The sequence below is a fragment of the Clavelina lepadiformis genome, chromosome 4 (genome assembly GCF_947623445.1).
Source record: "Clavelina lepadiformis chromosome 4, kaClaLepa1.1, whole genome shotgun sequence".
NCBI lineage: Eukaryota > Metazoa > Chordata > Ascidiacea > Aplousobranchia > Clavelinidae > Clavelina > Clavelina lepadiformis.
In genome coordinates, this window is record NC_135243.1 from 22,167,061 (window position 1) to 22,189,328 (window position 22,268).

General features: G+C 33.8%; 2 protein-coding genes and 1 long non-coding RNA gene across 7 annotated transcripts; 1 reads left to right on the forward strand and 2 right to left on the reverse strand.

Moving 5' to 3' along the window:
- Positions 1-145: 145 nt before the first annotated feature.
- On the reverse strand, positions 146-3,845 carry LOC143453049 (atlastin-1-like). Its single transcript, XM_076954201.1, has 13 exons — positions 3,664-3,845; positions 3,354-3,550; positions 3,028-3,156; positions 2,632-2,787; positions 2,479-2,535; positions 2,049-2,280; positions 1,659-1,852; positions 1,317-1,385; positions 1,089-1,235; positions 797-868; positions 444-611; positions 278-349; positions 146-154 (listed from the first exon to the last, which is right to left on the reverse strand). The coding sequence occupies exons 1-13, from the start codon at positions 3,770-3,772 to the stop codon at positions 146-148; spliced, it is 1,611 nt and encodes a 536-aa protein (XP_076810316.1). The 5' UTR covers positions 3,773-3,845.
- Positions 3,846-5,698: 1,853 nt separating this feature from the next.
- LOC143452830 (atlastin-3-like) lies at positions 5,699-10,819 on the reverse strand. The gene is made up of 15 exons (XM_076953957.1): positions 10,691-10,819; positions 10,390-10,586; positions 10,074-10,226; positions 9,853-10,008; positions 9,678-9,734; positions 9,285-9,519; positions 8,941-9,129; positions 8,806-8,873; positions 8,565-8,711; positions 8,139-8,210; positions 7,891-8,058; positions 7,729-7,800; positions 7,271-7,426; positions 7,024-7,089; positions 5,699-6,887 (listed from the first exon to the last, which is right to left on the reverse strand). Exons 1-15 carry the CDS (start codon positions 10,749-10,751, stop codon positions 6,561-6,563), a joined length of 2,124 nt encoding a protein of 707 aa, XP_076810072.1. The 5' UTR covers positions 10,752-10,819; the 3' UTR covers positions 5,699-6,560.
- A 2,587-nt stretch (positions 10,820-13,406) lies between these two features.
- Positions 13,407-17,303, forward strand: LOC143451892 (uncharacterized). Of its 5 annotated transcripts, XR_013114923.1 has the most exons (6): positions 13,407-13,520; positions 13,838-13,922; positions 14,517-14,642; positions 14,905-15,028; positions 15,600-15,801; positions 16,019-17,303. It is a non-coding gene; the product is annotated as an uncharacterized LOC143451892 (long non-coding RNA). The 5 variants fall into 5 exon arrangements; XR_013114922.1 differs by lacking the exon at positions 13,407-13,520 and having other exon boundaries at positions 13,527-13,922; XR_013114921.1 differs by lacking the exons at positions 13,407-13,520; positions 13,838-13,922 and adding an exon at positions 13,983-14,418.
- The last annotated feature ends 4,965 nt before the right edge of the window (positions 17,304-22,268 follow it).

Sequence of the window (22,268 nt, forward strand, 5' to 3'; positions counted from 1 at the left end):
AGTGTGGTTTCTAGGTAACAAGCAAAAATGATTAACTCCAAAATATTTTTATTCACAGATCCTTTTTGAATAATTTTATATTAAAAAGTATGTGGCAACAAAGAGCAAAACATTCCTAATCGTTAATTGCTCTTTTAAATGATATTCAGTAATACTGTACAAGAAAACATGTCCGAAATTTATCAAAGGAATGAAACGTTGTAAGAAATTGAAAAATAAATTACCTGAGATAAAAGCACGTACAAGATTGCTCATACGTTGTAAATTATTTTTTTACCTTGATCCTTATCAACCATGAATGAGCTAATCTATTCGATACTTTCTCCAAATGACGTTGATCAACTTGAGTCTGTTTAATGGGAAAGTTAAAGGTCAGCACTTTGCAATCACTCACATAAGGTTGCAAACGCCCACAAAAATGTTTCAAACTTTCCCAAAGTTACCTTCATCGCTTTAAAAATTAAGAGTACATTTTTTGTTAAATTGCTTTTTGCTTTAATCAGGCTTTGACTGTCAATTTCCACAAGATTAGTTTCAAGATAAGAGTTGACTTTTTCTTGCATTTCGTCATGTTTCTTTTGGAACTTTGAAAGGTCAGTGAAGTTCTTCCCCTATAAAATCACAAGTGGCGTCGGATATATGGATATGGAATTTAAACAAGTAATAAAGAAAGAAAGAGAAAGAATGTAGTTGAAACAAAGAGGGTGAAGCTCAAAGAAAAACAAAGTCAAAAAAAGGAAGCGGGGGAGAGAGAGAAAGTTGAAAGTGGAAGTAAAATAGAATAAAGCTACATTACCATGCCAGTTAGATACATTTTGATGCATTCTTCAGCAAGCTTATCATTTTTTTCTTTGTTTTGTTCCATAACCTGAAAACACAGAATCCGGGATGAAGTTTAGGAAAGCGAAAAGTTACAGTATGTTGTAGTTTAATATTATGTTTTAAGAATGAATCAGTTGAATTCTCAGATACTGCTTTGTACTTAATAAGTATTTTAAAGTTATGCGTTCAAATATTAAAGAAAGACAACGAAAATGGTAACAACTTCGGTTAAGTTTCAACGTAACATTGTAATGGAGTTAAATTACATAGATTTTATGAATTTCTTCTTGCAATTTCTTTTGTCCTTTTATTCTTATTTTTTCTTTGCTGTATTTTGATTTATCTCGAAACGCATCAAAAGCTTCCTTTCCACTCTTTTCATGACGGTATTCGAGAGAAGTTTCGTGACATTTCTATGTGAGTAAGTAATTGAGTTCTTTACAAAGCAATAATAACCATTAAAACTCCTTCAGGTGACTTGAAAACGCAAATACCTGCAAATGTTTTGTATAGATATCTACGCATTTGAAGACAAGAAGTTCCATTTTAGCTGCCTTGCCTGCCTATAACAATATGACATACATTTAAAGTTTTTTATTAAATTTGATTTTCAATTTAATTACGTTTGCGTGGAGTTGACACCATAAGGGTAAATGTCGATACTTCTGTAAAAAGAACAAAAAACTAGTTTATCAGTAAATATTTCATTCTGCAAAACTGTAATTCAAAAGAAAAAGTCTTTGTATGCATTGAATACCGTACTAGATATTGAACACTGTTGACATGAACGCATTTTTACAGAGTTATGCAGAGTTGTTGAAACGGAGTATGGTTACCTCAAGATACGATTCTACAGACTCGGTTGATTCACTGTTGATGACGTCAGCGAATTCAATTGCAAATTTATGTAACTGCTCACAAGTTACTACTTCATTGTTTATCTTCTTAACATTCCCCAAACCAAGACTGTTCTTATTGTGAAAGGTGGAAAAAAAATTTACTGCAGTCTTCAAAAATTCAGCATCAATCTCTAACAAAATACAAGGTGTTTTTCATAATTGACTATTGACATAAAAAACACTGTTAAATATTTCTTAGCTTTTTAAAAATTGTTTATGTATTATTGATTGAACGTCTCTAATAAAGTAAAAACAGCTCGTAAACACTAATACGATCGCAAAATGCAACGAATTATTAAATTGTATTTCACAAGAAAAGATTGTTACCATGAACAGAACATGCTTTTAATTTTGATCCCATTCTTTTTATGTTAAGGCCTGGAGAAGGCCAAAGAAAACACGAGATTCCAGAAAACGTTTCTTCCAGTAAAGTTTTGGTGTCAATATGCTCTTGGGCCCCATTTCCGTGCAACACTGTTTTGAGATAAGAATTGCCTCCTTCGACACCGTGAGAATGGTCGTCAACCATCTCCCAATCTCGAATCAAAAACATAAAATCCTGGCAACCAGAGCTAAAGTAAGGTTTCTAAGATTTTGTCGTTGCGAGATAATCATAACAACGTGTTGTTTTATTACATGCACGAATGTCAGTAAAGATATTATGTTCGTCATACTATGAATTCAATTTACAGCGCGCCTTCCTGCGGTTTTTATTCTAGAGTTAGGTGAAAAAAAGTAAAATAAACATTTTACCAACCTGAAACGGACAACTGTATTTTGTATCTTTAACTTTGGTCGCATACTCTGCAAATTTCTATGAAAATATATCAAAAAATTATCTTATCTGTGGCTAGACATATACTCAAACAGATATAGGCTTTTAATTAAATACAACACAAACTATACTAACGCTCAAAGCTTGAAGATAAAGGCTGTCAATTTTATCTTTAAGATTAAAGAATTGATAGGAGCTGAGTAGGAGACTAAGAGCGAGTAAAATGGCACTTTCTTCAGTGCTAGACATGTGATCGAATGAACCTTGCGTGTCCATAAGGAATAGAGCCACCTGTGCCAAAACAAAGAAAATTAAAGTTACTGGATAAAGAAGTAATGAGCAGAGAACAGTTTTCATAAAACTATAAGGTTTCAAACTTACTAAAACAAATTTTGTAACGGATTAACATAAGACACTAAACATTATAAGTTCGGGCTTTCCAGTTAACAAAATCGTAAAAGGTTTCACATTTGTTCTGTAGCCATGAGTATAAGGTGTCAAACTATAAGATTAAGGTTTTATCAAAATCACCTCTCCGTTTTGTTGGGTAGAGATTATGTAAGGCTCCGTGGTGATCCATATTCCTTCCGTGCAACGCTCGCTTGCTCCTCCTCGAAATTTAAAGGGTCCTAATATTTGATCTTTGTCGTTGGGATTAAGCTGAAGTGAAACGCGTATAGTTGTAGAGGATCATTTAATGAGCATTTCATAACTTCTAAGTTACACCGACTGCATTATTGGCACTGCAGTTGTACGAAATTATCTATAGTGCATATCAGTACAAGTATCACGAAAGTATCATTCATATGTTTTTAAGAATAAAGCAAGGTTTTTTCAGGTTGTAGAAATAAACATACGCTTTTTCCTTCCAAATAGCGAACAAACAAATTAAACAAGAAAGATTTTCCTGTTCGAAAAGGTCCCGCTACCGAATAAACCGCAACTGGATACTTTGCCACGGTTGGATTTCCCAGCACTCGCTCAAGAGCGTCTTTATTTAATGTGGTTTTCCCGTTTTCTTTTTTGATGATATTAATTACTTCAGAAGACGTTGCTGCTGAAACATGTAAATTTTAAACAATCCTTCTTATATTGTACCGTGCTTAAAATTAAAAGAATGAATGCACTCATTTTAGTATTGATTAGAAAGTTTTCTAATTTACTCACCAAAAGCAGTTTTCAACATTTTTGTTCCTGCGTCTACTCCATCTGATATTTGACCGATCAACCGCGACGCTGCCTGTTCGTACACATGCGATCCTAGCGGAATACTCATTCTAATTGTGTTGTTTAAACTGACTGCTGGAGATATGTGAGAGTCTTAATTATTCTCATACACTCAATTTTGACTAATCCCCAAACTGTAAAGTTGATAAAGATTAAATTAAAAAATATCTTTGAAGCAAAATATAACACGATTCCCGAAATTATGTGGAGTATCCACGCATTTAAACAAAACAAGATATAACACAACCTTCAGTATTGATGGCGTATCTGTTGCGTTAAAAGCATATCACATAGAAATCAAGAAAAGCTACGTTGCCGTGATTGCAACCTTTGTTTGTCTTGTGTAGTGCGCTTAATTACCTTTGCAAAAGGTACAGTTTATACACCAGAGCTGGTTACATATAGACACAAATCACCAATTATTAAACGGACGTCAGAGCAAAAGTAAACAAATAAGTGAAAAATAACAGCGAAATAGAGCGTTTTGGCAGATTAAGAGTCTAAACCTCTAAGATGCAAGCTCCACTTTTTAAACAAAGTGTTTTAACGCCATGGCATAAGCTACCTGTATAATGTTGGCTGGCAGGTCAAAACAGTATAAAATCGTATTCTATGACAAACTACGGCTGATAGCAGAGTTTACTTTGTTCATAATATCACACTCAAGTCGTTTTCTGAGCTTAAATTTTAACCCAATACAAACAGTATCACGCAGTGACTTCAATTAACCTTTGTCCGGCACAAAACGAAAATCCTAAGCTATAGCCTTTAATCTTTTTCGCGTCTTTTGTCAAACAGAATTTCGCAAACTATCAAAAATCGTTTTATTTTCAAAAACTAATTCAGAAAAACGATTTATTTTAGAAAAATATATTACACCTGCCGATGATAAAATTGTCCCCTCTTTGAACATACAAATAAGCAAATTACAAAAAATAGGGTCATTGGAAAATATAATGTTGCTTGAGGCTTTTTTGAGGTTTGTTGCTTGAGGCTCTTTTTTAGTGAGGATTATACGATAGGAAGCGCTTTGCCCAAATCAGCTTTGTTGGTTTATTTGATCGATTTTTTGAATCTAAAAACAGCGACAGAGTTGCGTCCAATCCTTCTTGTCTAGTTCACTTATTTCCGTTCATTTATGAATGGCAAAATCGCTATGACGTAACCAACGTTCAATACTCGATCGTTATGTAGACGCCCATAGACCCAATTAGGCTGTTAGTACAAGCATGATTTAGAATTAGAATCACATCAAAAAGTAAGCAAGTAATTTAACCATATAAAAATGTAGATTTTCCAAAGCAATTCAAAAGATTGAAGACGTTTTCTCGATTCAAAACAAAAAGTCAAAATTTTAGATTTGTAAATATCAAATACATCATCTTTATAACAAAAAAGAAATTAGCAAGTACTTTTTAGAGCAAATAAAGTTTTAATAATACATAATAATCAAGTTTCTCTATTTTTAACTCTCACAAGAATAGGTTTTGAAGGTATTACAACATAGGCTACAATTATACATATATCATATAAAACATCTACTCGAAAACTTCATTTTGTCAACAAGAAGGCATCGGTTTAAAAAACTTTGTTTCTTGATTGTAACTTCCTAAAACGGTTTACAATAAGATCAAGAAACTTAAATTATTCAAAAAAGTGAAACATTGTAGACTGGCTAATTGTATAATTGAGTGACAAAAAGTGGGGCACCCTAGTCTGCGCTAAGTCCCTGTCTTACGTTTCTTATATTGTTATTTGCTTTAGTTTGACGTTCTAAGAAACATGCTCGTTCTCCTAGGTTTTATTACAAACAAATTTTTGTTTCCAACTAAAGGGAAGCGTATTAAAAAACATCTCTACAATAATTTTGTCAGTCAGTTACAGGTTTGTAACTTTTAGCCTTATTCTACTGTGTTTAATAATATTTCTGAACGTAATCAATCAACCAGATCGAATTGCTTTGATTAGATAGAAATTTTATTGTATCCATTTACATTGTTTGCAGATACATCACAATGATCATATTTCAAAGAATATGCTGGTAGGCTTTCAGAAGGGAAAATAGCACTGTATACAAGCGAATACCACTAAAAAAACGATATAATTTCACACGCACAACTACAAACTAGGTTAAATTAAAGTTATGAATTTCTAAACGGGTTTCTTTATGGAAATTTTAAATGCATTAACCATTACTTCATTTTTCTACTAAAAATTCAATAGTAGCCATCCAATCCTAGCAAGTACAACGTCTTTTATATTGTGGTTAACAAATTAAATTAACAAGGCGGCCATAACGCTTTTAACTTTAATAGTAATTTAAGCAAACTGCATTTTATTGAACAGACAAAAAATATTTAATCTGCAAGGCAAAATTTCCAGGTAAAAAACGTACTAAACATTTGGAAGGGGTTCATTTTGGAGCATTTAATTGATTCGGTGTAAAAGCATTATTTGAAATATATTTCTCCGCCTACAAACATATATTTTTTTACATTAATTTGTATCAAATTAACTTCAGCTTTTTAAACAAAGATTCTCTAATGTTAGTAAGTTAGTTTTGCAGCAAGATTTGAAGTTGAAATAAAAACTGAGCTACTGTAAAAATACATTCTACCGATTACCATCAAAACCTCAAGTTAACTTTCAGAATATAGTGGTTCTAGTTCAAGCAAACATAGAATCTGGGACTTTAAATCCTGGTTTCCCTTCAAAATGTTAATAAAATGCAAAATTAATTAAAACCCCAAATCATGTTTCAAATCATCTCGATATTTGATAGAACCCAAATTCTAACATTCAAACCCAATTGTGAAGTTTTACTGCATATATCTATTTCACCACCATGAATTTTTTGCTCCAAAGCCGTAGAGTGCACTAATTCCTGCTACAACACCTAGAGCAATTCCAACTGGTTTAAAGACGATTCCCACACCAACACCTATTACCACACCACCTCCGGCTGTACCAAACCCTGTTCCCATTTTTACCATCCTATTTCGTTCATTGACCTCTTCATACTTCAAATTTGACTCTTTTTCCACCAAAGTGTAGGTATTATTTCCATTCATAACATCTAAGTCAACATCCGTACGTTTTTTACTCGCTTTAAGAAGATCCACTTGAGTCGACTTCAAGGAGCTAGGAGGAGTAAAATAGCTCACCTATAAACAAGTAACGATATTCAAAGTTTTGTCAGTATCAACAACACACATTACTTACTTTTTCTTCAAGTGCTAGTATTTGAAATGCTACTTTTTTGGTAAATAAACAACATGAAAATGTATTGAAATTAGATACCTTTTCAAGTTCTTTTTTGTGCTTTTCTGTTTCTTTATTTTCGATTAATTTGCGATTCTTTATTAACTGTGAAATTAATAAAATGAAATGACACCATTCAAAAGTTTGAATGAATCTTATGAAAACAGTTATATTGAAGTTGCTTTTGTATTTAACAAAGAAAAGTTTTGAATAAACGTTTCGTTAAAGAATAAAATTTTCATTTAAACTTTTTTTTAAATTGACGTTAAAAGTAAAGCATTCTTACGTAATTTTTCATGAAATTGTTGATCCTTTTTATGAGAATGCTTTGTCCCTTTTCATTCAAACTTTTATCAAAGTCTTTTGTTTCCTCATCAAAACACTTCAATAATTCACTTTGTACTTGATCACACCGTTCTTCGAATTTTATTGAAGGTGTATTCTGCAATGAAATTAGATTAACACTACTGTACTATGATTTCTTTTGAAACAATTTGTTTATGTACTGCTAGGTCTTCATTACATCTAAGTTTAAAATAAGTACTTGTAGAATTGCTTTATAGCTATATACTGGAAAAAATGTAAGCGTAAACTGGCATTGTTAAATAACATTCGTGGTATTCAGTTGACATCAATACGAAACAGCAAAGTAGTTTTTATGCGCATTAATTATACTTTATACAGTAATGATAGTAGTAGGCCTACTCATAATTCTGATTACAAACTTTGGCATTTCAGTGATACCTCGAAATGATTGAACCACTTTTCTGCCACTGTTTCAGCTGCGTTTTCCAAATAACGATGTTCTACTTGCCCCTGTTTGGATGCACATGTTCGTGTATGGAGTACATGAGCTTAAACAACGACAGGAAAATAAAATGTTTCAGGTTTATAATTAAGAGTTACCTTCATTGATTTGAACATTAACATTATGTCCTTTTTTAACTTGTTTAATGCAGTAGCTTCGCTATGATCGTTTATCTTGATATGATTAGCTTTGAGACGATTTTCAGCGTTTTCTTTTTCATTAGAATGGCCATTCAGGAATTCTTCAATGCCCGAGAAATCTTTTTTCTGCAGAAATACTTGCTAGTAGTTGGCAGGAAGTAAGGAATAACGAAAATGAACAGTAAATTACAATTTATAAGGCTTACCATACGCATTCTGTACATCTTAACACATTTTTCTAAAAGGGTGTTGTTTTTTTCTTTTTTTTGTTCCAAACGCTGTACAAACAGCATTTCAAAATCAAGATGCAATATTGCGAAAAACGTTGTTTAAAAATTTATATAATTGGCAATTAAAATGAACATAATATATTGCTACTTTACTGTAGTAGGCATTTGGACCGAAACCACATAAAATATTATATTTGACCTTATAATAGTTTGAAAATACTGAGTAAAAAAAAAACATCATTTGTATCTTGTAGTAACAATATACTTTAAAAATGAGTTGATAAAATCATTTTCGAAAGCATTGATTGTTGAAAACATATATGTAACATCAAACAAATACAACTCGATTTTAAAAATTCAGATGATGGTTATTTAGTTTAGAAATTGAAACAATAACAATACATATATCTTATCAATTTCTTGCTGCAAATTCTCTCGGCCCTTTATCCTGAGGTCTTTGTTACTATGCTTCGATTTTTCTTGAAACTCATTGAGAGCTTTTTTCATACCTCGTTCATGACGCTCGTCGACTGGTTCGTTGCCAAAATTCTATAAACAGAAACTACTTGAGCGACCAATCGTTTGATTATTAACTCTAGTTAATTCCGGTTATTGGGTAATTTTCAGTTGGTAGCGTTCTTACCAGCAAGCACATTCTGTAGATCTCAACGCAATCGCGGAAGATAATTTCCATTTTAGCTGCTTTTCCCGCCTGTAGCGATTGATACATATATGTAAGAATGAAGTTAATTTCTGCTCAATTTTAGATTATAACTTTCCTCAAAATATGATTCTACTGTATCGATTGATCCTTGGCTGATGACATCAGCAAAATGACTTGCGAATTCATATAGTTTCCTGCAATTAAGCTCTTCTGCGCCTTCCCGCTTCACCATAAGATTCTCATTCTCAAAGCAGAGATATTCGAAAAACTCAGACGCTTTCTTCATAAACTCAGTGCCGACATCTGACAACAACGTTGCAATAATATTTTTAAGAACAAGAGTTTGAAAATAGTTTTTGAAGTATAAATCTGACTGCTATTAGTAAAACTATTTACTAAATAGTTTTAAGTTAACGCAAAGAAAGGGCATGGGTTTGCATTTATTTATGGTATTATACCTTTCATATCACAAACTTTGGAGTTTTTCCCCATTCCTTCGATTTTGGGATCTGGAGAGGGCCAAAGATAACATGAAAGTTCAGAAAAGTTTTCCTTGAGGAATTTGTTAGTTTTGACGTTTTCATCTGCCCCGTTATCTCCGTCAAGAACAGTATTGAGATAGCATTTTCCACCATACAAACCGTGTTGGTGATCTTCTATTGTCTTCCAGTCACGAATAAGGAACATAAAGTTCTGTTCCATAAAAAACCAAAATAAACTTGTAAAAAGAATTATCTTGTAACTATTGAATACAGAAACACTCAATTACACTAAAAATATAGGTTTGTATTAAAATGAGTTTACGGTATGTCTTAAGTTCAAGTAATGGAATTGAATAGCTAGTTACTAACCTGGATTAAAAAGCTAGACTTTGTATCTCTAACATTTTGTGCATACTCTGCAAAGTTCTGAAAAATCGTGGAAAATTTTAGGTAATGCGAAATTTCATAGCAATGTTATAAATCAATGCTAGTTTGTAGGTTGTTTTGTGAAAATAAACGTAAAATAAATCTTTATGAAATTTACCCCCAAAGCTTGAAGATGAAGGCTATCGATGTTGGTTTTCAAGTTAAAGAATTGGTAGGAACTGAGCAACAGGCTTAAGGCGAATAAAATTGAGCCTTCCTTTATACTAGACTTTTGATCAAATGCACCTTGTGTGTCCATAAGAAATAGAGCAACCTGTGTACGATATGATGAAGCAAAGTTGGAAAGAATTTTTAGTACTTTGATATTTTTAATCATACCTTTTTTTTGGTCTTGGTGGAGATTATAAATGGTTCCTTTGTAATCCATATTCCTTCTGTGCAACCTTCACTGACTCCACCTTGGAACTTGAAAGGTCCTGCTAGTGGCTCTTTGTCGTTTGGTTCAAGGGGTGGTGGAACGCTTTTTGTGGTCTTTTTACATAAAAGATTTATCGTGTTTGTCAAATTGAAACTTGTCGGTTAATGGAAGAAAAAAGTCTCTTAATTAAAAGAAAACTTAATTTAAAACTTAAAGAAAACTCTTAAATGGGTATCTCAAGATTATCTCAAGATCTCAAAATTTAATTTACATTACCTCTCTTCGTTCTAAATAGCGAACAAACAAATTGAGCAAAAATGATTTTCCAGTTCGAAATGGACCTGCCACAGAATAAATTGCAACAGGATACTTTGCCACTTTTGGATTTCCAAGAACCTTTTCAAGAACGCTTTTATCTAAGTTAATCTTTCCATTCTCTCTTTTGGTAATGTTTATCGCCTCAGTCTTGTTTACTGCAAAATATATTGCACTTTTTTTGACGATGTAAATTGTTATTACTGCAAAAAATGAAGACAAATCAATAAACGTAATAAAGATTTTAATCCTTTTTACTTACAGGATGTTGTAGAACAAAGTTTTTCGTCTTTTTTTAAAAATTCTAACACATCATTGTCCATTCTCACGATTTTATGCAAAGCTTCAAAACAAAACTGCGTTTTCGGAAACAATATTTGATTTTTGATTAGTTTTCTTACACTGGTAAAATACCACATTGTGTACAAGTATTTATATATTTAATGACTAACTGAAGTCATTTTTAAAAAAGAATCAAAATACGCTGATTCCTAAAATTGTAAACAAACTGTTTCTATCTTTGTTCATTTACGAGTTATTGGCAAAGCCATTTTTATAAAATTGTGCAGGGAGCGTATGTGACGTCACGGTTTTGATTGGATGGTCAAGCGCATATTGTCTAAATGAGCAAATATCTATGTATGGAAAATAGAGATCATTTGGATTTGAAGTTTTCTAAGATACAATGAATTGTGCAATTTTAATTTCGTTGTTTTTACGGTATCTCACAATATCAGCCAAATACAAATAAATTCTTTTTTACTGTTATTACAACGCGTTTGCGTGTCTCAGTTAAACAGTACTTGTTTTGGGTTACGAAAGTGATTGATAATAATTACTACATTTCCACTAAAACTTTGGCAATCATGCTGCGGCAGTTCCTGAAGGAGAATAACCTAACAACTGCAGCTCAGTGAAGTAGAAAGTGCTTCAATTTACGACGCAATAAACTTCAAAAACACAATGTCCCTTTTTTATCTGTAAATAGTAATCACAAGTTGCGTTAAGCTTAAAAGCCTCGTAAAGTAAAGTAGTTATGATGAAATTAATCATTAAAGGTAACTTTGAAGTACTTTTGCTATGTAGCCAAACATGATAAATCGTTTTTCACATTTGACGAGATTATTGCCCCGCAAAGAATGCTGGTGTTTTCGAAAAGCACGGGTTGTAAAATGACGATCAAAAGGTTTGAGATTAATAGCAACGATAAAAAATTGGGTGAATACATTTTTCAAGATGATCGTAACAAGAAGTACAACCCATAATGTAATTGTCTAGGCTCATTTACAGCTTAAACATGGAAAATTCCATTATTTATTACCTGGTGCTTCGCAATCTAACCTAGTGGTTAGAAACTTGGATGTCGTAATCTAATTTAAGAACCAGTTTTCATTTTCCAGTAGCCTAAATGTAAACATATAAATACTGGTGTAATTTTATTTCACGTCAAGAAAAGTGCTTGGTTGACTCGAGCACAGAAGTTAATTTAGTAAAACGGCTGTATTCGGAAATCACTAAATCAATTTTAATAAAATTAGGTTCGTTTTTCATGAAAAGACTTGCACTTCCATCCTACGACGTTTCATGAAAATATGAGATGGCGGCTGACAAATGTTGAAATTCTGGTCTGGACGACATGAAATGACCCCAAATGCAACTAAACAAATATAAATTACCCAACCAACTTATGAACACTACTTGAATTTAACTAACATCATAGAAAACAATCGGCACATTTTCCACTACTTGAAAACTAAGTTACATCGTGTAAACGTTGCCTAAGGTTGTTACCTCTGCCCTACTTGTGCTAAATAGTATAAGAATGTAACGTAAATGAAGTTGGTTTACCTACGAACGCAAACAGGGGCCTCAAAACGTAGCAACTTGTAGACAGAAACAGATTTTTGTATGTTTTGGCTTCAGATATCAATTTGACCTTACTCGACCTAAGTTTTAAATTACTTCCCTTTGCGAAAATAAGTAGGCCTATGCTGACACCATAAACAAAACTTTACAAAAATGTCGAAAAAAATCGCTTTAGTAACAATTTTTGATCTTCAATCAGCTACAAAAATGTAAATCTCGCGGTATACCTTCGATTGAAAGTATGAATTTTTTTAATTTTTTTATTGATAATCTGATTTTGAAATGCTTTTAATTTTCAGTGCCGACTACACCATATTGAAATAGGCTAGCTATCTAAAAATATTATTCATTCTCTGGGCAGTTAGCCTAACGGTGAGCATCTCGGCTAAACGCTTCGTAATTCCTTGGAAGGCTACACAACTACTCTGCTACAGTTAAGCTTCCAAAAATATTCGATTCTTCGGCCTCATTTGTCTGTTTACGCCGGAAACATTCTGTTATAGCGGTTGTTTTAAATTCGCAGGATGTATTCGGAGCATTTCTGAAGACCAGACGCCAATAAGGTTGTAGTAAAACATTGTCGAGCTAGACTGTGATACTGCTGCAGTACCGGTAGTCTCCCCAACCCTTAAACGCCTCTGTGGGTCTCTAGTGACCCGAGCTGTCTTTTTTCCTCCATGTCTTTTGGGGCGTCCTGCAGTGTGTGTCACTTCCAGTATTGTCAAAGCATTTAATTTTCTCTCATTTCACATTTATTGTTTTAAAAATAATCCACTAGTAAAACAGTGACTGGGTTTTTAGAAGAAAAAGCCTATAGGGCATTAGGCACTATATAGGCCTACTGCCCTACTCCCTCTGAAGACCCATGTTAGGTAAAAGTAACTTTTTTTGAATAGCAACTTTTTTTTTCAGAAGTAACTTTGGAAGTACCAGAAATATTAACTTTAATTCGTATTAAATAAAAACGCAAACTCAGTCTCTTCTGAATTATTGTATAGCTTTCTATTTCAAACAAGATGGCAAGAAGGCCATTGGATGCCTCAGCACCATAGATATCTTATCAGCACCCGCAACACAACTGGCAGCTTGGTCAGGATTTGGCGGAGAACAATTGTGACTTGTGAGGCACCGGGTAAAAGCTGGACACGACGCAATCCGCGGATCGTCCATCGACGGTTGAAAATGGACGACTTTGTGTAAGCGTCCATTGGCGGTTGTTAAAAAAGGTTTGAATCAGTTGTTTTGGGTAAAAGCGTCCATGGGCGGGTTGAAAACCGACGTTTTCGCTTAATCGCCCATGGACGGTTGTTGAAATAGGCTTAAATCGGTATGGACACTTAAAAACGGAAGATTTTTGCATAAGCGTCCATAGACTGTTTTCGGATATGCTTAAATAGTGGGTATGATGAAAGCGTCCATGGACAGTTTTAGGATAGGCTTAAATAGTGTATATGATGAAAGTGTCCATGGACACTTTGGATATTGTAAGTGTAGGTTATTTCAGATAATTTTTACTTGCTAATGGCAAATGTTTTCGTGGTAGTTGGGATAAAAGGATGTTTCAGCATAGAAAACACAAAAGGCAACAAGACAGTTTGAATTGGAATTGTGGCTGACTTGCTTTAAAGGTATTTTTAGAAAGGATGTATCAAAATTTGTGAAGATTAAGGATATAGGACTTCATTATTATCATTATCACAGTTTCAAACTATTTGGCATCATTCTCTACCACTAAAAGAATTGGGTAGTTAGTAATAATAGACATAGAAAAGCTCGTTCAATTAGTAAGGGCCTCTTTTGTACATGTCAAAGTAAAACTTTGCAGCTTGCTTGCATTTCTTACATCTGAAATTTCAACACGTGTATATTTTGGCTTACAGGAGTGTGGTGGTAATCTTGAATTTTAAGTAGGATGGTGTTACTGTATTCATCTGATTATGTAAAAAAGTGTAGGTTTGCAAGAGATCAGTACATAAAATAGAAAAAAACTTATATGATCCTCAAAAAGAAGTAATGCTGGGGTAAAAGATGATACCACAAATAAATGCTGGAAGTTATTCAATGAATTGCGTTGGCTAAATGACACGCTCCAATATAAGCTGTATGCAATTTGTTTAAGAAAAGGTTGAATGTAATGCTCAACTATACTTAAGATTACACACTTAACAGTATAACTAAAGGTTCGCTGAATTTATAGTGGTTGTTTTATGTTGTCTTTGTAGAACTGACCACAATTTCGACAATATTGCTGGCAAAGATCGTCTTGATGTCATAATTTATGATAATGAGCTGCAGTATATAATGTTGCTTTCAACCAATCATCACTTGAAGAAAGTTTATAAATGCTGGTATGACCACTAACATCTGCATTCATTGCACGTGCTTTTAAGTTTAATTTATTATCCATTCTCTGACACTAAAATGTGCTCTGTACTTTTAAAATTAGTGGTAAGTCCAAAAACGATTTGGCTTTAAATAAAAACACATTTGCTTGTAAGTAAGTATATTGGATAAAGATTTTTACTTTTGAAATATATTGGTGAAGCATTTTTTCCTAATATGTGTACAATAAACAAAAAACAACCCATATTTACCACTTGATTATGACAGAATTGACCAGTCGGTGGTGGCGGCCACTCTGCCAGTATGATGTTACAGTGGAAAAACAATTCTCAGGACTTAAGTGCTTGGATCACGTATGAATAGAGTGTTTCATGTGGCCGACAACAAATAGGTATAATTGAATGCTTACTTCAGTGTATAACAGAAATATCTTGTGTAATTAAGCGTAATCTAGCTTACTGTTGCTGTATTTGTATAAGTGAATGTAGATACTAAGCTACAGCTTACTGAGCTCAATCTTTGCTGTTGGCATTAGCCTAGACCAGTACTCGTAACTGCCGTAAAGACAAGAATGCTTCACTATTATATGTACTGTCATATCTGTAACATTTCTATGAAAAGTTCATTCATTTTGTGAATAACGTTGCATGCTGACTGGTACTAGTTGCTTATGTTCTATCCAGAACAGGTTACTGGATAGAACACGTATTACTACTATCATACCTGATTTAACCCCAGTCATCAAGTATATTATTTTTTCGTTTTGAATTCATACTAGCCACCAACTCTGTTATAATTTGCGATAAAAGTTTGGCAATAACTGCCTAACCACTAGATATTATTAAATATTCTTTCTCCGGTATATAACACATTCATTGATTATGACCGACTTGTTTTTGGACTTGCTCCTCACTTTCAGTTGTATGTGTCAAACATATGTGACTTTCCTACTTTCACAACAGGAAAAGAGGAAAACACCCATGTTTTCCAGCTAAATTTGAAACCAGCTGAAGCAGACTCTGGGAGTTTTCTGGAAACAATTGTCTCTTCCAGAATACAGTTTGTTAATCCTGAAGTCGTCATGCCTACAATTTCAAAGTGAATGCACTCTTCAAACAAACATATTCTTCCCTTGGAATGAGAAAATGCTGGCACCATTTCCAGGTAGTCCATCTTAATGATTGCAATTAAAAGAAAGGACCAACATATACTGCTGTATGTACAGTATATAAAGTACTTGAGTTGTACGTTTTCTATAATTAGATATATATGCAACAATTCGTACACTGGATTTAAAGCAAGGAGCCATTAATACACAACCAGCAACAATTATTAATTTTTATTGTGCCTATTATTACCACCCCATCTGGTTTTTCTACAGATTTTGTCGTCACTACTGTACCACAGTACTTGAGTATGTCTGTGGCATACTATGTGCCTATGTCTTCCCCTGACTTCTATATTGACGATACTACTTCTTATACTTCAGCTGTCGCATCGCTCACAGCTTCTTTGGTAGATCTCACGTGACTCGATTCACCGTTTCCACAGTCGCCTTCCTCACCTACCTCTAATCAGACCAGGTTTACAAGGCTGTAGTTACTTCATACCTCGACGCACTGTTGTGGATGAATGGCAACGAAGGGTGATTAGTCCCGTGCAAAAGCAATTTCAGCCGTTACGAAAAAACATTTTTGGTGCCAGTCCTTGATTTTCCTGCGCCACCAACCACTTTGGCTGCAGATCTTCCACCTCGGTTCCAGCGACTGGAGGAAAAGTTTCAGCTGGTTCCACAAATTCCTTCACCGGAAAAAGCTACACTATAATTGCGACAACATCTATTATATCTATATTGCTCACTTGCAGCAGTTTCATGGCTTACTCGCATATCGAGTTCTCGACGAAAATCTGCAATATGACCAGTACGAACAGTATTTGCAAAACATGTTGCACTTGGGGTTTCCCTCCATAATGTAATTGTATTATCATCTGTAATTATTCATTCATTTGTCCATAACATCATTAATTGACTGTTGTTTTTTCATACTCACGTTTGTTATCACCAGTATGTTATATTGAAATTGTTAACTTTTTCCTTTCTAGCGTTGGAGGAATGCAGCGGCCTGGGTGGTATCCTTGATACCATTATGTTAGTTCTTGTGAAAGTGTTTAGTTATTAATTGAAGTTTATGAATCTGTTTTTACATGAACACTTCAACCGTCGATTGATATTTGGAACCTTGCTTTGAGTAAATTCGTGTGAACAACTCCTTTTCGTGGTTTCCCGCCTTGTTTTCCGGCATCTATTGTTATAAGAAGTCTTTATCGGAAATGCCCGCTTCAGAACTTTAACACTAATTATTTATTCATGTCTTGATGTTTCAGCTTTAGCTACATGTATCTCCCATTGTCTAAACTCTAAACATTCTTATGTCCGATGCACCAGAAAAACACACAGGGTTTTTTATGTCGAACATTTTAACTCTCTTCATGTTATAAGCTCGCACTTCTACCAGTCAAGCAGAGTTGGCCGAGTGAAACACCAAGATCAACAGATGAGTTATCTAAGTCGGACATGGTGATTGCAATTCAATAGACATCTTGTAAGCGTTACCATCGTCTATGTTTTCTTGTAAACTATTTCTGTTGTAATATTAAAACATTTCGACCGACAAAAGGTTAAAGTATTCTAACCACACGTAACCATATAGTCAGATAATTCAACAGGTAAATTAAGTTAAGACAAGTGAAGTTATTAAGTAATTATTAGGTTATATAATTGTTAATAGTTATTAAGTAAAGCTACCCTTATAAGTCAAAAAGTCCTCTTCAGACCCTTGGTAAAACAGCGAACAAAATATTGATTCGTATCGCGTCAGTTTCGTACTTAACAAACAAAAGAAGCCGTTCAGAGACCGCGATATTGTGAAGGATGCCTTTCTCGACGCAGCAGACAACCCTTCAAACGAATTCAAAAATAAAACAGCGATCGTGAAGGTCATAAAAGAAATGCAACTCTTCCGTAATATTACTACAAGGCAATGTGAGGGAATGGCGGTGGATATGGAGGAGCAACTGAGGAAGAATATTGACACGTGTAAACGACTTTTCCTTAAAGTTGATGAGTCGACTGATACGTTAGTAGTAGAGTATGATTTTTGAAGCTATGAGCGCCAAGGAAGAACTGCTCACCATTTTACCATTAAAAGGACACACCAGAGGTGACGGTATCTTTAATACTTTCATGCGAATTGTTAACGAGAGAAAAATGCCAATTTTCAAGCTGATTTCCATCACAACTGATGCGGCTCCTGCTTTATCATTGGCCGCACCAGTGGATTTATTACACTGTGCAAAGAAAGTGAGCCTTTCCAAGATATGCTGAATTATTTCTGTATAATTCATTAACAAGTGTTGTGTGGAAAGATTTTAAACGACAGCTATGACTGATACCACCTTGTAGAGTGCAGACTGCCCACGCTTTGTAACAAGCTCCTACATTCCTGATTATGAGAAGTTAGTTTCTTCTTCCCAGTTTAAGGTCCCCCACTAAAGTTGGAAATGATTTCCTTATTTGAAATTCTGCGACCCCTGTTTTGTATCCACAGTAGTTTATTTTTGCGTTAAGTTCATCGAAACGTCTGTTACGGCTATTGCTCATCATACAGATTTGGAAGATAAAGGAGCTGCAGGAGCTGGTATCCACTACAGCAAAATGTGCAAACTGAAGCTGCGTGAAAGAATTTTTTTGTGTACCTTGTTTGGAAGAAAGCAGGTTTGGGATGTAATATACAGCATCGTATGACAACAAAGAAAATGTTTGCTTACCGCGGTAGATACGGTACGGTACAGCAGGCTGGAAATTGTAAGTGTAGATTTGCGATGCTTATGGTGGACTTATAGATCTGGGGAAGTTAGCTACTTAAAAAGTAGACCTTGGATCACAAAAGGTTAGGCACCCTCGTTTACGCTAAAATCCTTTTCTTACGTTTTTTATGTTTTTATTTGCTTTAGTTCGACGTTCTTAGAAACATGCTCGTTCTCCTAGGTTTTATTACAAACAGATGTTTGTCTCCAGCTAAAGGGAAGCATATTCAAAAATATCTTTATATTAATTTCGTCAGTCAATCATCTTTGTAACTTTCAGCCGTATGGGGCATTTTACTCTGTTTAATATTATTTCTGAACAGTATCAATAAAACAGATCGAATTGCTTTGGTTAGATAGGTTTTTTATTAGGCTATATCAATTTACATTGTTTGCAGATACATTACAAAAATCATATTTCAAAGAATTTGCTGGTAGGCCTACAGAAGGGAAAATAGTACTGTATACAAGCGAAGATCGCTACAACAAAAACAATATAATTTCACACGTACAGCTACAAACTAGGTTTAAATTAAAACTAATACAGCTATAAATGTCTAAACGGGTTTCTTTATGCAAATTATAAATGCATTAACCATTACTTCATTTTTCTACAAAAAATACAATAGTAGCCGTACAATCCTAGCAAGGACAATGTCTTTCACATTGTGGTTAACAAACTAAATCAACAAGGCGGCCATAACGCTTTTAACTTTAATAGTATTTTAAGCAAACTGTTTTTTACTGAAACAGATAAAAAAATATTTAATCTTCAAAGCAAAATTTCCAGGTAAAAAACAGTAGCCTACTACACATTTGGAAGGTGTTCATTTTGGAGCGTTTAACTGATTCAGTATAAAAGCAATACTTGAAATATATTTCTCCGTCTAAAAACATATATTTTTTACATTTATTTGTATCAAATAAGCTTCAGCTTTTTAAACAAAAATTTTCAATTGTTATTAAGTTAGCTTTGCAACAAGATTTAAAGTTGACATAAGAACGGAGCTACTGTAAAAATACATTCTACCGATTACCATCAAATTCTCCAGTTAACTTTCAGAATATAGTGGTTCTAGTTCAAGCAAACATAGAATCTGGGACTTTAAATCTTGGTTTCCTTTCAAAAAAGTTAATAACATGCAAAACTAATTGAAACCCCAAATCATGTTTCAAATCATCTCGATATTTGAGAGAACCCAAATTCTAACATTCAAACTCAATTGTGAAGATTTAATTGCATATGTCTAATTCACCACCATGATATTTTTGCTCCAATGCCGTACAGTGCACTAATTCCTGCTCCAACACCTAGAGAAATTCCAACTGGTGGAGCGAAGAATCCCACAACAACAGCTAATGCCACACCACCTTTGGCTGCACCAAACCCTGTTTCCATTTTTACCTGCCTATTTCGTTCATTGACCTCTTCATATTTCGAATTTGACTCCTCTTTCACGGACTCGTAGGTGGGCTTTCCTTTCTCATCATCTAAGTCACAATCTGTACGTTCTTTACTCGCTTTAAGAAGATCCTCTTGAGCTGACTTCAAGGAGCTAGGAAGAGTAAAATAGCTCACCTATAAACAAATAACGATATTCAAAGTTTTGTCAGTATCAACAACACACATTACTTGCTTTTTCTTCGAGTGCTGGTATTTGAAATGGTACCTTCTTGGTAAATAAACAGCATGTAAAGTTATTGAAATGAGATACCTTTTCAAGTTCGTTTTTGTGATTTTCTGTTTCTTCATTTTCGATTAATTTCTGGTTCTTTATTAACTGTATACAAGATGAAATGACACCATTTTAAAGTTTGAATAAATCTTATAAAAACAGTTATATTGAAGTTGCTTTTGTATTTCACAAATTAAATGTTTGAATCAACTTTTCGTTGAAACTTTTTTTTAAATTGACGTTAAAAGTAAAGCATTCTTACGTAATCTTCCATGGAATTATTGATCCTTTTTATGAGCATGCGTTGTCCGTTTTCATTCAAACTTTCATCAAAGTCTTTTGTTGCCTCATCAAAACACTCCAATAATTCACTTTGTACTTGATCACACCGTATTTGAAATTTTATTGAACGTTTCTTCTGCAATGAAATTAAATTAACACTATTATGAATGCATTTGAAACGATTTGTTTATGTACTGCTAGATCTTCATTACATCTAAGTTTAAAATAAGTACTTGTAAAATTGGTTTATAGCTATACACTGGAAAAAATGTTAGCGTATTATGGAATTGTTAAATAACATTCGTGGCATTCAGTTGACATCAATACGAAACAGCAAAGTAGTTTTTATGCGCCTTAGTTATACTTTATACAGTAATCATGGTAGTAGGCTAGCTTACTCATAATTCTGATTACAAACTTTGGCATTTCAATGATACCTCGAAACGTTTAAACCAATGTGCTGCCACTGTTTCAGCTGCCTTTTCCAAATAACGATGTTCTACTTGAACCTGTTTGGATGCACATGTGCGTGTATTGAGTACACGAGCTTAAACAACGACCGGAAAATAAAATGTTTTAGGTTTAGAATTAAGAGTTACCCTCATTGATTTGAACATTAACATTATGTCCTTTTTTAACTTGTTTAATGCAGTAGCTAAGCTATGATCGTTCATCTTGATATGACGATCTTTGAGACAATTTTCAGCGTTTTCTTTTTCATCAGCATGGACATTCATGAATTCTGCAAGGCCCGAGAAATCTTTTTTCTGCAGAAATACTTTGCTAATAGTTGGCAAGAAGTAAGGAAAAACGAAAATGAACAGTAAATTACAATTTTTAAGGCTTACCATACGCATTCTGTACATCTCAATACATTCTTCTGAAAGAGCGTTGTTTTTTTCTTTGTTTTGCTCTAAACCCTGTACAAAAAGCATTTCAAAATCAAGATGCAATTGCGAAAGACTTTGTTTAAGAATTTATGTAATTGGCAATTGAAATGCACATAATATATTGCTACTTTACTTTATTAGGCATTTCGACTGAGACCACATAAAATATTATAGTTGACCTCAGGGTTTTTTTAAGGTTTGGTTTGGGTGACCGCTAAGTAGTTCTAAGAGTTGCAAGTTTTAACAGTTTTAACAGTTTTTAGTTGCAAGTTCAAATTTTGGAAAACCGCTGGAGAAATTTGGGGGACCGTTTCGGTCTCCCAAAACACCTTAAAATAAACACTGGTTGACCTTATAATAGTTTGAATATACCGAGTAAAAATAAACATCATTTGTATCTTGTAGTAACAATATACGTTAAAAATGAGCTGATAAAATCATTTACTAAAGCATTGATTGTTGAAAACACATATGTAACATCAAACAAATACAACTCGATTTAAAAAATTTAGATTATGGTTTTTTAGTTTAGAAATTGAAACAATAGCAGTACATATATCTTATCAATTTCTTGCTGCAAATTCCCTTGGCCCTTTATCCTGAGGTCTTTGTTGCTATGCTTCGATTTTACTTGAAACTGATTGAGAGCTTTTTTCCTACTTCGTTCATGACGCTCGTTTAGTCGTTCGTTGCCAAAATTCTGTAAATAGAAACAACTTTTAATGTGAGCGACCGATCGTTTGATTATTAACTCTCATTAATTCCAGTTTTTTGTGTAATTTTCAGTTGATAACGTTCTTACCTGCAAGCACATTCTGTAGATGTCAACGCAATCGAGAAAGATAAGTTCCATTTTAGCTGCTTTTCCCGCCTGTAGCGATTAATACGAATATGTAAGAATGAAACATACATGAAG

What these genes read in the sequence shown, in the direction of transcription:
- LOC143453049 (XM_076954201.1), bottom strand. Translation starts at nt 3,772, where the DNA reads ATGAGTATTCCGCTAGGATCGCATGTGTACGAACAGGCAGCGTCGCGG. An exon ending in AAAAGCATGTTCTGTTCATG is followed by an intron (nt 1,853 to 2,048) that starts GTAACAATCTTT and finishes GTATTTTGTTAG; the next exon opens with AGATTGATGCTGAATTTTTG. An exon ending in TAATTTTTAAAGCGATGAAG is followed by an intron (nt 350 to 443) that starts GTAACTTTGGGA and finishes CCCATTAAACAG; the next exon opens with ACTCAAGTTGATCAACGTCA.
- LOC143452830 (XM_076953957.1), bottom strand. Translation starts at nt 10,751, where the DNA reads ATGGACAATGATGTGTTAGAATTTTTAAAAAAAGACGAAAAACTTTGT. An exon ending in TTCATCTTCAAGCTTTGGGG is followed by an intron (nt 9,735 to 9,852) that starts GTAAATTTCATA and finishes ACGATTTTTCAG; the next exon opens with AACTTTGCAGAGTATGCACA. An exon ending in TAATGTTCAAATCAATGAAG is followed by an intron (nt 7,801 to 7,890) that starts GTAACTCTTAAT and finishes GCATCCAAACAG; the next exon opens with GGGCAAGTAGAACATCGTTA.